The 17,768-nt window shown below is 41.8% G+C and overlaps 1 protein-coding gene across 2 annotated transcripts in view; it reads left to right on the top strand.

Annotated features, from left to right (window-relative positions):
- The window catches only part of ADAM12 (ADAM metallopeptidase domain 12), a 166,532-nt gene that overhangs the window by 40,252 nt on the left and 108,512 nt on the right, over positions 1 to 17,768 (top strand). For both annotated transcript variants that reach the window (XM_079312236.1, XM_079312237.1), the window contains exon 3: positions 3,673 to 3,746. In XM_079312236.1, coding sequence (XP_079168362.1) covers positions 3,673 to 3,746 — 74 coding nt within the window. The remainder of the gene's footprint in view (positions 1 to 3,672; positions 3,747 to 17,768) is intronic.

Genomic DNA, 17,768 nt, shown 5'->3' with positions numbered 1-17,768 from the left:
TAATGCTGCTGGTTTGAGTTCATTTTCACTCTTTTCCTTACCTGTAGATATTTCCCTTTATTTCTGATGTAATTGCTAGAATTTATTTAAAGTTGTATGTGCTGATCTAAGTCATGTATATCAATCCAATCAAATCCTTTATAGAGAAGGAGCTGCAAAGACAGATGTGTTAGGATTCTCCATTCCATCAGTTTTCTGCTCTTCAAACATAAGAATAAATTATTTGGAATATTCTCTCCCAATCCCAGCAGTAGGATCACAGCCCAAAGCAAAGGGGGATCCAGCAATAATTAAGATTTTGTTCAGTTGATAACTCCTTTGCATTCAAATTTCAGAATGGTGAAATTTGTTCACCAAGGTGAACAAATCTTCCCCAAATGCTTCTCCACAAGCATTTCAGGAATAAAAATGGGTTATATTGAGGCTAGATATCATTATTATTAGACAGCATTCCCAACACCATCCCCACGTTCACAGGGAAGCCCTTAAACCCTAAACTATCCTTCCTTTGCTCTTTCTCAATGAAGATCAATGTGATTTAAAAAGGAAAAATCAAGTTAGTACTTTAAAAATATGTACTAGTTATAGCAGTTTTACAGCAGAACTCTTGTGACTCAGAAATTGGCTGCTGTTCCTTCATCTTCTAGTTAATCAAGTACTGATTTATTAATTTTTTAATCTGCTTTATCAGTCGGAATTGCTTGACCTTGACTTAATGTTTCAGTGATTTCCTTCAGAATATTGAGTTTTGCTAACGTCAATTCCAACCAAAACCCCTCAGCTCCCAGCAAAGAAGAAGCAAATTGGGGGGGGGGGGGGTTGGAATGCTTTTCCTGTTTTTTGATACAGTTGGATGCGGATTTTGGATGTAAATCCTCTAAATAAGAGGGGAAAGTTATGGAGATTTCTACTTCAACCATAATGAAGTTTGACCTCTCAGGATATCAGGAAAAAAAAAAAAAAAAAAAAAAAAAGAAAATGGCAAACTGCAGTTTTAGGAGAGATGTAGAAAACTTGAGTTTGTGGAGAAAAGGAAGTAGAACCATAAAAAATTCTTCATTGTGGTTTAAATAATGCCATTCTTATCAGGTCTGCTTTGCTTCCACAGTCAATGATTTTAAAGGGATCAATGTGGGAATAAGTTGTGGCACCAACCTAGAAATTATTTTAGTGGTTCATAAGGAGACTTACAAGTGGCTCTTTCTCAAATGTTCTGAGCAGGAGGCTCTGTACCCCCCACAAGATGCTTTTTTGATTATTCTCAGTGGAAAATATAAAGCAGTGTTCTAATATCTGTATTTATAGTCATTCTCATTTCACCCTGTGATTCAGTTTTGAAAATATTGATTGTAAGGAGAGGGTATCACAGTGTTTCATGGGATTTAAAATGAACTTTTAAGGGTTTGTGGCAGAAAAGTGCAAAAACTTTAGGGAATACTCCACAGCCACTGCAAGAAAAATAAACAAAAAGCCTTAACAAACAAAAAATCTGAATTAATTTTACAGCAGTATGAATTTTAAAAAGAGGAGGAAAAACCAAAATACAAACCTCAAATGCCCTTTCTGAAAGAGACTCATTTTCCTTCACCATTAGAAATTTATAATTTCAAGTGTTTCTGTTTGTAGTCCCACTAACACCTGTGCAGTGGGTAATTTTTGCTGTGTTTGTGCTTATGAGCTCCAGTCAGACTAAGAAGAAATATAGTCTCATCTCCTCTCGGATGGAAAAGAGGGAAATGAGACATTTGTTTGAGAAAAAAATCGATGGTGAAGCAAGATTCTGAACCTGGGTCTTGTGCCCAGCAGTGCAGCATCCATAACTGGGGCCATTGCTGTGCTCCATAAGAAGTTGTTTCAGCTTTAGGAATTCTCTGAGAGATGATTTTGTCTTGTAACAGCCTGTTCTATTCTGCAGCTGCTTTTTTAACTTTGCAACTTTACCAACATCCATTGACTGTCAAATAAGTACCACTGTGAACTCATGAATAAACATAGTTGTCATTTCCATATTAAGAGGGCCTTCAGCTCAAAAGAATCCATTTGTGCCACTGCAATATCTTAATTATTTACTGTGTTATATTGTAATTAATTGTGGTTTTCTCTCTCAAAACTCCATATTCTGTAGATCTCACGGGTTTTGGAAGCAATGCACTAATATTAAAGTCATAATCAACACTGCTTCTAAATATTCATGCCAATAAATGACTCCCATGTGTTTGCTGAGTGCCAAGGATAGTCTGAAGCATTTATTTAGCATTCTGCTGGGATCTGGTTTCTGCAGAGTTCACAGAGATGCAGAATTTCAGTGCTGCTGCTGAGACAGCACGTTTGGATTCTCACTTGCAGGACACTGGATGCAGCAATGGTTCTCCCTCCCAGCCTGGGCTCAATAAACCCTGAGAGCACTGGGGAGCTCTTTGTCATTTGAACAATTCTGTTTAGTCTATGACAGCTTCCCAATAATTTCACTTTTTAATAAACATCTCTAATTTTTCAAGCTATGTGAAAATCTCTGCGTTCCAAGGGTGGGGATGCTCTGTCTGTCACAGAGGCTCCACTGGGATTGCTGCAGCAATCACAAATTCAGACACATTTCCCAATAAATCAATTAGACACCAGAACCCTAAAGTGATTCTTGCTGCAATTGGCTGACACAAATCTCCAGAAAAGCCTCTTGAGTGAATGGGGGAACAGCTGATTTATGGAGCTACTGTTGGAATTTCAAACAAGGAAATGCTGTCACGCACTCCAGTGAGTTTGTTTAATGAAATGTAAGTTAAATGTAAACAGTTTTTAAATATATGTGAGCTGAGTCTTTTGGATCAAGAGTAGCACATTGCAAACTCTGTTTTCTCCTTGGAAGTGCAGTTTCCAGAGCCTGTGTAGGTGCATTGCCCATTCCTGCAAGGGTTTAGGCCTCCACTGCTCCAGATCCTCTCTCACAGCACACCCCAAAAATTATTTGGTTTACCTGTGGATGCTGGAGATGAAAAAGAACTTGTTTTTTATAATCAGGGGAAAGGCAGTATGAAGATTGCACACAGTCATGATGGTGCTTGAAAATTAAATCCAGATGTCCTGATCCATGCTGGAGTGCAGCTGGGATTTCTGTGGGCTCTGTTGCTCATGTCTTGTTTAGAAAGTTCTCTTAAATACTTGTCTGTGCATAAATACTTTGTCTATTGTTGTCACAGAGATACTTGATAATACTGCTGACCATATTTTTATTGATATTTCACATTTTTTTGCACTTAATAACCCTTTCAACTCAGGATATTCTATGACCTGAATTGCTGCAACACCACTTCTTCTTTCTTTTAAGATGAAACTTAATCATGCCCTATGAAAAGCTTGAAATAGATCTTAAAAATCTGAAATACATCTTGGATGTTAGGAAGGAATTGTTCCCTTTGAAAGTGGGGAAGCTCTAGCACAGGATGCCCAGATTTGCTGTGGCTGCCCCTGGATCCCTGGCAGTGCCCAAGCCCAGACTGGGCAGGATGGGAACAGTCTGGGACAGTGAAGGTGTCCCTGCCCATGGGAACTAAATGATTCCTAAAACCCCTTCCAAGCCAAACCTTCCTTTGATTCCATGATGTGTCCCTGGCAGAGCTGGGTGCAGGATGATGTGCTCTGGGTTTGGGCTCAACCAACTCTGTTTTCCTTTTTCAGAACCACCCAGCACTGCTGCAGTTTGTAATTCAAGCTGAAAATAAACATCTGGTCATTGATCTGGAGAGGAATGAGTGAGTACCCTGCTGCATGGTCACTTTGTACTCTTGGAGGAGGGTTATAATTTTAAAATTGATGGTTTAAATTTAACCTGGGGCCAGTTTTGCTACTGATCCCCTATAAAGAGTCCCCTAACAAGAGAGTTTTGTTCCAGTTTGGATTATGGGTATTTGTGCATTGCTGATAGAGCAAGAATGTTTATGGTTGTATTTATGTGGGGCTGAAAATGGACATGTTGCCTCTCAGGGTTTTCCTGTGTATTTCTTTTGGATTTGTCCTCCTTTCCTGTGGTAAGGCCTTCTTTTTATAGTAATCTGGAATACCCTACAATCTCTGGAATTTTTCTGGGGAGGACTCATCCCTCCTAATGCTGTCTGCACCCACCATGTGCTCCATGCAGTGTCCATCAGGAGTGATGAGTCAAGAATTCAGGATTAAGCCCTGCTGGAATGGTAAATGGAGCTCTCAGGGTTTGCTGCCAAGGGGCTGATGATGGGATGGTTGTGCTGTTCATGCAGCCCAGGACCACTGCTGGGCTTGAGCCTGTGTTTGTGTGCATCTTTTTCCATGTGCTTTTGGCAAATCCTGCTCGTGTCCATGAGATTTCAGAGCAGGATCAGGGACTGCTGTAGATGTGTTCCCATGGGCAGAGTTGTTAAAGGGATACAGAACCATACAGGAATGAAATCACTGCTCTGGAAGTCCATGACAAATGGAAAAAACTCATCAAAATCTTTGTCTATCCCACAAGTTTCCGTTGTCCTCCAAGAGAATCTCAAGGATGGATGGTGGGAATCCAGATCAGGACAACTGCTTGCTGTTTGTCAAAGGCAAACCAAAGATCACTCTCAGCCCAGGGAAAACTTTTTATAACAGTTCCCATGGATCTGGGAGCCCTGTAGGTTCCCCTGCTGGGGAATCAAACCCAGAGGCATTTTTTTCAGTTTAATAGTGTGGATGTGAGAGATGCAGTTGGATGTGTTGGGAGGAAGGAATGTGAAATGCCTGTGAAAGCAAATGTCCAGGGGAGGCTGGGGACATCCTGCCTCAGGCTGGGGATGGACATCAATGGAAACCATGGGGCACTTCTTTAGTCCTCTGGGATCAAACAATGCAGGATGTTTTTTATTCCCAGTCATTTGGATGAACCCTAAATTTACCCAGCTGTGATAAATTCCAGTTCACTTTATTAGTCAACATCAAGCCCAAATATTGAGCTTCCTTTACATTATTTTTAATGCCCCTCAGCTGTTGAAAACCTGTCCTTGAAGGGTGTGTAGATCCCCCATGAACAGATTGCTGTGTTCCAGTAACTAGAGGAGAATTTAATTCCTTTAGTAAACAGGGATTTCACTTTATATTCTCTTAATCTTTGTCGAAGGGTGTGCCTTCCTGCAGGAATGGGAAGTATGCAGCAATTGAGGAAACTATTTACATTCCATGTCAGCGATTAAAAGAACATAAAAACATAAAAACCCATAAAACTGCTAATACAGGCTTTGCTGAACATACCAAACTCTCTTGTACCTGTAATAAAGTCAGATTTAGAAGATTTTAAGATGCAATCTCCACCTCTTTTAGAGCAGGACAGGAAAGTGCAATAAATTACCTCTACAGGCGTCTGTCTGACTGTGGATTTGGAGATGTTGAGACCTGCTCCTTAAGAAATACATTTATTAATTATTTTTTTTAAGTTGGGGTAAACTGAGTTTATTTTTTTAGTTTGGTGGGGTGTCCACATGAAGGTTAGCATTCTGGAAGAGCTGTGTGTGGTGTTGACAACAGGAGGTTCCTCATCCCAGCAGGAGCTTTGAGGCAGTGGAATGGAAATGATGTGGGATCAGCCCTGCCTGGGTTTGGCACTTGCAGCCCCAGGCAGCTCACAGATCCCAAACCACAGGAAAAAAATGGTCATGATCTTGCAAAATCATTTTGCTCTTTTCTTTGGGATTTCTGACTCTGATTTTCCTAAGAGGTTATGGTCTGAGTGTTGCAGGTCCATGCAGAAGTTTTCTCAGTTTGTGCATGTGTGGGTCAATTTTTGTTGTTTTTCCTGGTCTGCAGGACTGGGCTGTGCTTCCCAGGGAAAGCAATCCCAATCTCTTTGTGCTTGTCTATGGAAGTTGTGGTTGTGTTTCTTCTGCCTGTAGTGCTGGTTTATTGTCACTGGCACAGGAGGGGCCACGAGCATCCTGCTGCTTCCAGGGGCTCTGCAGGGGCATGGAGTTGGAAATAATGCCCAGGAGAGAAATGGGAGCCTGCATTTCTGTAGAACAAACATCTGATGGCAGCAGGCCAGGCTGGACCTGTGGGTTCTGGACTCCAGAGGTGGGAAAAGCTCATAAAAAACCTGGGGAAGGGAGCAGAGTTCCCATCCCTGCTTCCTGGGAATGTCCAAGGATGCAGATGAGCCCCTGCTCCCTCTTTCTGATGCTGCTGTGGAACATGGAGCTCAAATGCCTTGCAAGCATTGAGCCATTACTCAGGTAGGAGTGGAGAGAGAAACACACACACCTTGTCTGGAGCAAAAAGTGGCAGCACAGGGAGCTCTGAGACATGTGCTGTTATCTTGCTGTGCTTTCATGTAAAGCATTGGAGAATGGTGGGGGTGGAGGTGCATGGGACCCCCAAATTACATAATTTCTACATTGGGTCATGCAAAAAAACCCTGGATGTGATTTCCCATGGTTAGGAGGAACAGCTGCTTGGAGTAGTCTTGACATTAAACTCCATTTATTGAAAACCTTAGAGATTTTCCAAACCTTGAGTTATATTTCAAAACATGATTCAGATGCATTAGGCAACCCCAAGTGGGGAGCAACGTGTGAAGCCATCTGTTATCTGTGGAAATACTGAATGTCAGTTTGGTGTTTTCTGATATTTAGACTCATCAAAATGTGTTCATATGTACTGGGCAAGATGTTCTGAGTGATTTCTGGAAGAGTTACTGGTACCTGACTTGGCAGCCTAGGGTTGGAAATCTCAATGGCTTGCAGCTGTTGAAATTACTTTTGTGGATATTCATTAAATACTTTGGTGATTAATTTCCAGGCACTGCCCATTTGTAATTGCAACCCCAAAAATTATTTGTGGTGGATTCAATTTGTCACAGGCAGAAAACCTGCGAGCCAGCTCACGTTGCAAGTACATTCCTTACCATGATTTAGCTGCAAAAGATGATTGCACTCTTGAGAACCTTCAGCTCTGTAGTACCTTAAATGTTTTAGAAACACTTGTCATATGGAGAGATTTCCAGAATCAGCAAAGCATCCATCAGCTGCAAAATAAAGCACTTTTTGGAGCAGCTGACTGGGCTGGGGTGCATTGCATCACTAATACTGATGCTCTGCTGGTGTGCAGGGGACAGTAATGTATGCACTCAGAAATCCCTTGGAAGCTGATTGCAGTGTGTGGGTCTTAGAGGGAAGCAGCCCATGGCTGTGTCAGTGAAACAGAGCCCTGCAAGATTAAACCTGAGCTGGGAGTGGAACAGTCTGTGGCTACTGGCTGTTTGTCTGTGCCTGGAAAGGGTTTGCACTCTGTCAGGGTGAGGTCTGCACACAGCAAAGCCCTTCAGTGTTCTTTTAACTTTGAACATGTGGGTGATCCAGGTGAAGTCAGCAGAATTACTGATTTTCAAAATGAATTTCATGCTTACACGGTCTGCTGACAAAGGTCATAATTATGGAAGTCAGAGAAATGTAACTCTGAACAGATGCTGGGGAGATTTCCCAGCTCTGACTCCTGTGTGTACCTGAGGCTGGGGATGCCACAGAAGGATAAAAAAGCTGAGATAAGATGAGGGCATATGAGGATGAGCATGGAGGGGGGGTGGCTTTGCCCCTGAGTACATCAGGAACATCCCAGGGGTGTCCTGGACAGTTTCCATCTGCCAGGATTTCATTGTCCAGCTTTGCAGAGGGAGCAGTGGGGGTGGCATCAGTGTGGTTGTGGCTGGTGGGCCACTGGCAGTGTCCATTGGAACATGGAAATGGAAAGAAAAAGCTGGAATATTTTAGAGGAGCTGAGTTCACTCTTCATTTCCCCATCATTTTATGCTCCTTTTTGTCAGGTTTATAGCCCAGCCTTAACAAAGCAATATAAAAAAGGCAATATATGAGGTTACATTGCTGCCTTTTATTCCCTCTGTAAAAATTCTTCCATTTTATCAGGAGACAAAATCCACCTCAGGCCACGGCACAATCCTCTATTTCATCCTTTAAATCCCTTAGCATCCCAGAGATCTCCAGAGGTTTAGGTCATCTCTGATTGTCCCCCTTGCACATTTTCCACTTCTTCATGGAGACACAGTGCCCAGGATGGGTTGGGATGTTGCCCAGGGCTGGAGGTCACTCTAAAGCTTTTCCCCAGGACTGAGGAGGCTCCAGCAGAATTCCCTAGGCTGGAAATCAGGCAGTAGCCATGTTCATGCTGATGTCACCAGTTCCAGTGAGGCCTCAGAGTTCAGCAATATTTGTTTTCCTCTTTTTGATTAAAAGAAAAGAAGTTATTCTCTCCACTTTTCTGCCTGACCTCCTGAATGGGAACACTGATTGGTGTGCAAGGGACATTGGAGCTGGATTAATTTATCAGGGAAACAACCCATTCCCAGTGCCAAAGAAAATAGCTGGCAGGATTTGTTAATGAACTGACAAGCTTCTATAGAATCAATGGCCTGAAATACAGAGAGAGAAACAAATCTAAACAAACAAACCCCAAACAGAGAGCTGGGACCTGTCAGAATACACTTGCTATTATAATTCTGTTCTGTGTCTTAGCCAAAAAACTGTGACCTCAGCCTGGTTTATCTGCAAGTGCTGGAGCTGGCAGCTGTCCTGCAGCACTGCAGCCCGAGCTGACAGTTGGGATTTCACTATATTTGAAGTAAAAAGTTTCATTTTACTGGAAGGAACAGTTTTCCCCCTTCTGCAGATGGTGTAACCCACGTTGAAATATGGCAATTCAGCTACCAGAGATAAAAATGGGATCAGTCTGTGGCTCTAAAGGCACAGGTATTTCCCACAGGTCTGTGGTACAAAAATTAGATATTTAGCTTGGGCATTGAGAAACAAAGGTTTGTTCTATGATTTTTAGCAATGGTGTCCTTTTGGAGTGAAAGGGTTCAGCCCCACCAGGAGAGAAACTGCTGCTTTCTTGGTCTGTTTTTTATCTTCTTAGAGTCACAGAAAGTCTTGGGTTGAAAGGGACCTTAAAGATCACACAACCCATAAACACAAGGAGTTCCCCATGGGGAGCTCCTTGCATGAATATCCTGAAAGAAAGGAACAGTGAAAGGAAATATTTATATGCTGATACAACATGCTGGAAGGGGAAAGATTCATGTCCTCAAGTTTTTTCTGCTTTGTCATAAGATTTTTTTTAAAAAAAGCAAACCCCTGGTAATATTGTTACAATCATGCTTAAATCCTAAGGTTTGGCAGCTTTGCTGTGCTGTGGTCTTGGAGTTTAGATAAAATCTTCCCCTTGCATCTGCCCCACAGGATTTGTGTTTTGAGGTCCTGGGATATGGCTCTTCTAAGGCTATGTCCCTGTAGTGTTAGAAGAAGTAATTTGTATCACAAACTGAGTGTAGGAATTGTTTTAAGGGGCTGAGGAAACACTGGTCATGAAGAGTTCATACCTTTGTTTCCTTTAAAAATCCCAATCAGGAACTGAGTGCAGGAATTTCCACATAAACGTTCATCTAACCCGTGTCTCTTTTATACCTTTTTTTCTTTCATTTTTTTTCCTCTTTATTTTCCCTTTTCCCCCCCCTTTCCAAGCTCCCTTGTGAGGGATTTCCAGGTGTGTATGAATTTCCATAGGGCAGCCTTCAGCACTGCAATAATTCCTGTCCTGCCAGGGCTGCAGGGAAGGTGGCCAATGTGCACAGACCCCTCTCTAAAAACCTTGGTGTCCTCCTCTGCCACAAAATCCATGGAAAGAGAAGAGAAAAGAGGGGAAGGGAGGGAATGTGTGTCCACAGCAGAGTGTGATTCCTGGATGTTTCTCCAGGCAGGATCCCATTCAACACCCCTGATGTAAGCTCCTTTTCCATTCATGACTCAGGCTGCAGGCATGTCTGCAGGGCTGCTGCAGAAAATAAAAAAAAGGGTAAGGAAAAGAGAGAATAATTTAAAAAAAAACAATTGGGAAAGAAAGAAAAAGGTGGGTGAAAAGTATTTGAGGACAAGATTTTTCTGTGTATGGCTGAATTCAGAGGAGGAGCAGGCACTTTGCTGGACACTGAATTTTGAGACTCTTTCCAGAAAATGTCAGTTCCTTTCCAGTGACAGTATCTCAGGGCTCCAAGGATGGCAGAAGGTGCTGCTGGAGGAACCCAAGCCCATCCCTGCCTGCAGCTCCTGGAGGAGCTTGTGCCCTGTCCCAGCCCACCCTCCCTCCACCCCAAAGGCAAGGAGGGATCCCTGCCTTTATTTATCTCATTTCCTCCCAGCAGAGCCTCGGGGATGAATTTGTTCACATTTTGAGAGCCTCGGGAATGAATTTGTTCACATTTTGGAGATGAAAAGCAGCGAAGTGTTGAGATATCAGCCAAGAGGGCTGATGCAAAAAGCAGAGTCTATATGAAGAGTAGGGAGGAAATGCATATATGGAAACATAATCTTGGCAAGAGGCTGCTGTTTTTCCCCTTTCTTTGATGTCTGGCCTCAGTAATCCAGACAGATTCCTTCAAGAAATGGGTCCAATTTATTCCTGTGCTTTTATCTTGCTACCTGCTCCTCATTCATTTGAAGTAGCTGTGTGTGCACACACTTTTGTAGGAATAAGGGAATTTGAGAACACTGCAATGATCCCCTAGAATGGGACTATTCTGGCAATTTGTGCTTCTCACTCCTCCCTGGAGCTTGTCTGTTCCTTCATCTGCCCCACATATTTGCATTTTTTGGTGTTGTTCTGTCCAGGAAAATCACAGTGTCCTCTTCCTATCTGATGCTCCTCCTTTCCCTAAGGGAAACAAGAGTTATGTTCAGTTACAGCCCCAGTTAGGGTTCAGTTTCAATGCAGTCTTTCTCATGTTACATATTTTATCTGCCCAGCATATTCTGTTACAGATTATGTATTAAAAGGTCATGTTTTATTACAGTTTTTTCCTGTAAAAAGAAAGAAAAAGGAGATGTATCTCCTGTGCTCTGATAAAAAAACCACGTAAGCTTTTGGCTTTAGAAAAGCTTCATATGACATTTAGGAATAAAAAAGCAAGCTCCATCACCAAATTAATCAGGAATTCTTACATACAGCCCACTCTGACTTCAGGGGAATGGCTTCCCATTCACATCAGAAATGAATTTGATACATTTGAATGTTAGTTTTACTCTGGATATTAGATAAAGAGAAAAAAAAAACCCCACAACTGGATGGAACTTAGGAAAGGGAAGTAGAAATATTTTTACAACTTAGCCTGAAAACCATGGAAATGACAGTTTTCTTTGCATTGCACACAGCCCCTCAAACTCAGAGCCTGGCAGCTGTGCTTGTGCTGACGTGGTTTGCAAAGAGATTCTGCCTCTCCCAGCCCTGGGCCCTGCATCCCTGGGGCAGCAAACTCCACATTCCCCAATAAATAAATATATATAAATATATATAAATATATAAATATATAAATAGATAAATAGATAAATAGATAAATAGATATATAAATATAGAATAAACCCCAAACCCCTTTATTCCTGCTCTAATTGGGCAGTAAATGCCTTATCAGCCTGGAGACAGCGGGCTGGGTAATTCTGAGCAGATGTCTCCCTCTCCTCAATCACAGCATCAGCCATGCCTTGGTCACTCTTGATTAGCTGATTCTTACCTAATGAGGAGCTGCAGCTCTCTGTGGGCTGAGCAGAGAGCAGCTCTGCCCCTGGAGAACAAGAGGCTGATGAAATCCAGCTCGGTGGAGTGAGGCTGCATTATGAGTCATTAGCAGGGATGAGGTTCTGCTAGCAGATGAAATATCTCTGATGGAGACCAGTTGTAAAAGCACAACTTGGTGCTTAATAAATGAGTTGGGGTGACTCAGAAATCCATTTGTCTCTCTGCAGTGTTTCCTGTGCTGGATGTGTCTGGGCTTTGAAAGGGACACCCTTACACTCACTGCATGAAAGGTGACCCTACCATAAATGAATAGGAAAATAGGAGTGATCAGAGCCCTTGCATTTGGCTGAAAAATGGGCAAATTTCCCATAAAGTGCATGCTAGGTGCAGTATAATTTGACCAGATTTAAAACTCATCTGGTTAATGAGTTGATGGATTGTTGGAAGCTGCAACAGTTTAACAAGTTGCACAGACCCCTTTAATAGCTTTGAGTTGGATAAATAAAAATCTAACCTAGGAAAAATCAGGGGTTCTTGCAACACAAGGAGTGAAAAATTAAATGTATCTCTTATCCCTACATAAGCACCAAAAAACCCCAATCCCAAATACAAATAAATAATATCAGATTATTAGCTAGGTGGTAATGCTGAGGTAGCATAAAACCCAGCAGTGATTGTCATAGAAATGCTTCTAAAACAAAAATATTTGGGTAAGAGAGGAGGGCATGAGCTAGAAAGATTTAATTGTTTTATTAGAGAAGTGTTTATTAGTTATTAGTGTCTTCTGAAAACAAAGCAGGGGCAAGTAGTTGCTGCTTTCACTTGCTTTGGAGTTGGACTAACACAATTTTTGTTCATAGAGGAGCTGTATCATCATTAAATCTTCCTCACTTTCTTTTGTGGATGCAAAAAATTGTGGCAAATTAATGTCTTTCCAAAGGATTCTGTGGATGATGTTCAAGCAGAGCAGGCACTTGACCTCCCTTGAGCTCAGAGGTCTGGTGATTTGATAGAACAACCTTTTCAAAAGGAAAACAAAGCCAGTTTTGTTAAGATTTTTCACTTGGTAGCACCTGTTTGATCTTGTTAAATAATAAGTGCTATTATTTTCCAAAGAACGTGGACTTTTTTCTACTAATTTAGAGGAATGCCTATCAAAATTGTACTTTGCCTCAGTGCAAAGATGGGTTTATGTTGATGAAGTTTGTCCTGCATAGAACCAGCATTTCCCTGAGTTTAGCAATTCCTGGAAGAAAAATACTCAGCATTGTCTGGGCAGCCTCAGAGGAGCTGCTTTATTTTGGGTTTTCTAGGGGGTGAATCCATCTATTTCATTCCCACACCTCCTAATCATTTAATTCAGATCAATGGTGCAGTGTGTCCTTCCTGCAGCACTGCTGGCATTGTTAGACACCAAAACTTCTAGCAGAGGACACTTGCACCTTCCTTTTTCTTCCAGTGCCCCAGGGGCAGCATCAGTGTCACCCCAGAGAGCCCCAAGGTGTTGGGGGCCAGCACTGAGTCACCAGCAGCAAATATATATTTTTTTGTTTTGTTTTGTTTTGTTTTATAAGTAATGAATTCACTTAGAAAGAAAGGGCAGGGTAGAGAATGAATTGTTTAACAGATTAATGTGAATGTCTTTTATATTTTATAAACCTCTTAATTCCCTTGTGTGCTGAGCCAGGTTTTGTTTATGTACATGGAAACACGAAATCTTTTCCAGTCCCTGTGCAGATAGCACAGAATTGGAGTTCATTACCTTGGCTAATTTAACAAGTCCTGGGAGGCTTTTTGTTACTGGGGGAATGAGGAGGAGCCTGGAGCCCAGAAATGCTGCACCAGCACAATCTCCTGCAATGAAATAATCTGCCTTTGCTTCCAGAGCTCTCCAGGATTGCTTTGCCTGTGAGGCCTGAGCTCAAAGATTTGGGGCAAAACCCAAATTTCATCTGGGCTACCTGGCAGCCTTGGTGGCAATCTCCAGCCCAGCTCCTTCTGCAGCACACTCTGATATTGGTTCTTCAACACAGAGTTGGAAGCATCTAGTTTTAGTGAGGCTCTGAGCTTTAATGAAGGATTTGGAGATCTTTCCTTTGTAATGAGAAGCATTAAAATTCTAAGGCTGGGAATTTATTTCTCTCTCATAACTAGAGGATAATCGTGGTGCTGAGAAGCAGGGCATTTAAAACTGCTGATATTATTGCTGCTGTGCCAGTTAAACAGAACTAATGCAAGCACTGCATAAATATTTTAATGGCTTTTTACTGTATTTCTTCAGAAAATGTTTAAAGAGCCACCTAATGTCAGACAGAGATAGTTCCTGAGTAAACCCTTGTTAATTCTCCTTTAATGGCTTTATTAACATTGTGTAATTGAATATTGATACATTTAGCAGCCCTTTAAGCATCCTGTTTTATTGAGGTGCTGCACTCACATATTGATAAGTAGCACAATGTTGGAGCACTGATTAATTGCATCTTTGCTTAGTTCTCCTTGAGCTGGTTCAACATGAAAGATGAAACATAGGTACAGGAGAGCTGTCATTTTTATCAACTTGATATATTTTATATGCATAGTTTGTACCACTTAATTGAGCTTCATTTTGATTCCCAGTCTGCCCAGTTAGTAGGAGTATGATCACTCTGTAAGAGATAGGGGAGTCTAAATATTTTACTCTGTGAAATGTTCTGTCTTTTATCTCTTCTCTTATGAATAATTTACTTGTTGGTACAGCTTCAAAAGTGAATCCTGTTCTGCAAAAACATATATATCTTACTGGGAAAAGCAAGGATTACAGTGATATTAGCTTTCTCCTTGGAAACTCTCCTCACAATATCAGAAATCTGCAGAGGAGGATGCCTTGTCTTGTGTTCCTGCTCTTAATTGCAGTGGTTTCTCTGCTTTCCTTCCATCAGAAGCTCTGGCATTACCATTCATATTTAATCATAGCATGGCTGCTTTTCTCATCTCCAGTGTTCCCCTTTGCTTCTTTATGCATGTTTTTTACACAGTTCAAGCAGGGTGAAAATTTATCCAGGAGCAGAGGGAGCATGGAAGATCATGGAGTGTCTGCAAACCACATCTCCAGGGCTTTTGCCACTGCTGGAATTTGCATAAGAGCTGAGGTCAATTTTCTAGGTCTTCCTATGTTTACTCTTAACCTATTGTTAAGACAATTAGAAAAGGAAAAAATCCTTTTTTTGTTGGCTTCCACAGAATCCTCTTCTCAGGGGTTGCAGCATGGTGTGGTCAGGCTCTGCTCCCAGGGAACAGGGGCAGGATGAGAGGGAATGGCCTCAGGAATGCCAGGGGAGGGTCAGGCTGGACATCAGGGGGGAATTCTTCCTGGAAAGGCTGATGGGACATTGGAAGGACACCCAGAGAGGTGTCCAAGGAACACCTGGAAGTGATGGCAGAGGAAAGAGGCTGAGATAAGACACACACACACTTTAGAATTTTCTGTGGAAAACCTGCCTTGCCCAGCAAGGCTGCACAGGAGCTGCTGAAAATGAAAACAGAGTGAATGTGGTGAGCCCTGGAAGTCAGGAGATCACAGATGCACCCAGCTGGATGCTGAAACCCACTCTGGTTTTCACTGGAGGGATTCTGAGGCCAGAATTTATCAAGCAGGGATTATTGGAATCCAGAGATAAGGAAAAATTAAGATCATATCTCAGTCTGAGCAAAAGCAGAATGTCAGGGTGTGATTGATAGAGCTCAAGCAGCATCCCTTCAATCCTGGAAATTGCACACCAGGTGTGAGGTTGAGTGCCCAGCTGGGATTGGAAGAGAAGCTTGGGAAACTGTCTTCCCCTTCAGGAAATTAAGTCAGGAAAGAAGCAGAAGGAAACTGATATGATGTGGTCATTCCTAACTAAAAATTGTACAGGAAGCATGGGTTGGATCATGGGGATACTGCTCATTTAAGATCATCTTAATTTGCAAAGCTGTTTTAATGTCAGTGATGAGCAATTGCTGTGGCTTCTCCATATCAAGGTATTTCTGTTCCCTAAATAAAAAAATGTTTTGGAAGAAGAATAAGCAGAGAGGAACACATCAGGTGGAATTGGGAGAGACCAGACTGATCACAGGAAAGATCCTTTGCTTACAAAATGAGTAGTAAAGGGAAAACTGCTGGAAAATGCATCATAAAAGAGAAGGAAAATGAAGCCACTTGGGTTCTTCATTCCTGACAGAATTTCCTAAAGGGAAAGACACTTCCAGGGATGGGGCAGCCACAGCTTCTCTGGGAGGAATTTATTTCTCATCTCTCATTTAAATCTACCTTGTTTCAGTGGCAAATGAACAAAGACTGGACAATGGTGTTGGGTTGAAATTGGATCAGGGAAAAATGAGGAAACCTGAATCTTAGAAAGAGGTTTAGGATGTGATTTAAGTTTCAAATTAGCCCACATTGGAGCTTGGGTTCCTTTGTGCTTTTTATCAGCTGTGTGTGTTTGCTCCAGAGGGACATGGGAACTGCACCCAGACATGCTTAGGGGAGAACTAATCTTCTATATTCAGATATTTTAGCAAAAGTCAATTCTCATTTTATTTCCATGTATTACTCATGTCACTGCATGAATCATTGCAAAAGATATGGAGAGGAGAATACAAAGAAAGGTTAAATTGAGAAGGCCTAGTATTTTTCATACATTGCCAGTTATGACATTTAATCTTAATTGTGTCTGAATTTGACTGATTTTCCAATTGCCTGAGTTTAGCAAGAGTTATGTTGTTGCTAGGACACAGAGACTTCATGTGATACAACTGCCATCAACCTAAAAGAATGATTTTAAAGGCTGAATGTTAGATTTACACTCACAAGTACATTTTGAGCAGTGATATCCTAATGCAGAAGGAGCACAACATCCTTATTCTGAAAGAAAGTCATCAAGCAGTGGTTGAGAAATGTCTCATTTTTAATCTCTCTGTGGGTAAACTGGAAAGAGGAGCGTGTCCACCCCTGTGGTCATTTCCTGTGGCTCCTTACTCATGGTTTGTTTGGCCTTTCCATGTTCTCAGTGGTGAATTTGGTCTGTTTTTGTTTTATTCTGCTCCATGAGGTGGCCCAGCCCTGTCCATTTCTGCCACTTGTTTCCTTCCTCCTTGTGGAGATGAATCATTTATTTTTTGGGGCTGGCTCTGCATCCCCTCCAAGGTCACTTCTTGTTGTCATGGCCTTGGAGCTCAGTGCTTGTGTTCACCTGGGTTTTGAACCATCCACACAGCAATTCCAGCTCTTAATTCCACAGTGCTGACTTCCCAGGCCAGCCTCTGGCAGGTTTTCATGGAAAGATTTGAGGCTGTGGGTTTTATGAATCAGCTGAGTGCCTTCAGCAGCAGCCCTAAATAAGCCCCAAAAGCAGAATTTCTGTCATGATGCAGAATAAGAGCTGTGAGGCCCTTGTCAGGTGTGATTCATGTCCCTAAAGCCACCAAAGCTCTGCAGGTGGCTCAGATGGAGAATTGCTTCCCCTAAATGTAGGAATGAACCTCCAGTGCTAATTGGGTTGAGTTATAAATAACTCCTACAGGTCACAGCTCTGGGTGCACTGCAAGACTCAAAACATTGTCCTGGGTGCCCTGAAAAGTCCTTTTTTAATCCTGAGACATAATTAGCAAGGAAATGGACTCATTAAGACTCAGCTGTTAGTTGGGAATCTTCCAAATGATGGCCACGTTTGGGTCTCAGTGAGTTCACACCACAGGATCCACTCAGTCACATTTATTGTCACCACATGGTCAGAAAATCTGTAGGATGGCAGGAGTGGAGCTGGGAAATCCTTTGGTTTCTCACTCTTCTGCTCTGAATACAGATATTTCTGGATAAAATCACTAGAATATTTTAATTTTTTTTTCTTCTGAGAAAATACTTTGCAAGAAAACGTAATTTTTTTGTGAAGGATCATAGAAACTGTCATAACAAAAATGGGATTGCTGGACAAAACCCTCCAGCTAACAAATTATTCAAAGTGCAGTGTACGGGGCTCCAAAATAATCATCAATTTGAACTGAGTGTGGAATTATTAAAGTTGCAAAGTCCTCCAAGATCAACAAGTCCAACCATTAAGGCCACCACTAACCCATGTCCCCAAGCACACAAGTAAGAGATCCATCTAGACCATGCTAAAACATTTAATTTCACAGCTTTAGGAAAAATTTATTTTTGTAACTAAAACTTTTGCTGAATATCAACTTCTTTT

The sequence above is a fragment of the Erithacus rubecula genome (genome assembly GCF_903797595.1).
Source record: "Erithacus rubecula genome assembly, chromosome: 9".
Classification (NCBI taxonomy): domain Eukaryota; kingdom Metazoa; phylum Chordata; class Aves; order Passeriformes; family Muscicapidae; genus Erithacus; species Erithacus rubecula.
Note: the sequence above shows the minus strand (reverse complement) of the source record. Positions and strands in the feature narration are given on the sequence as shown.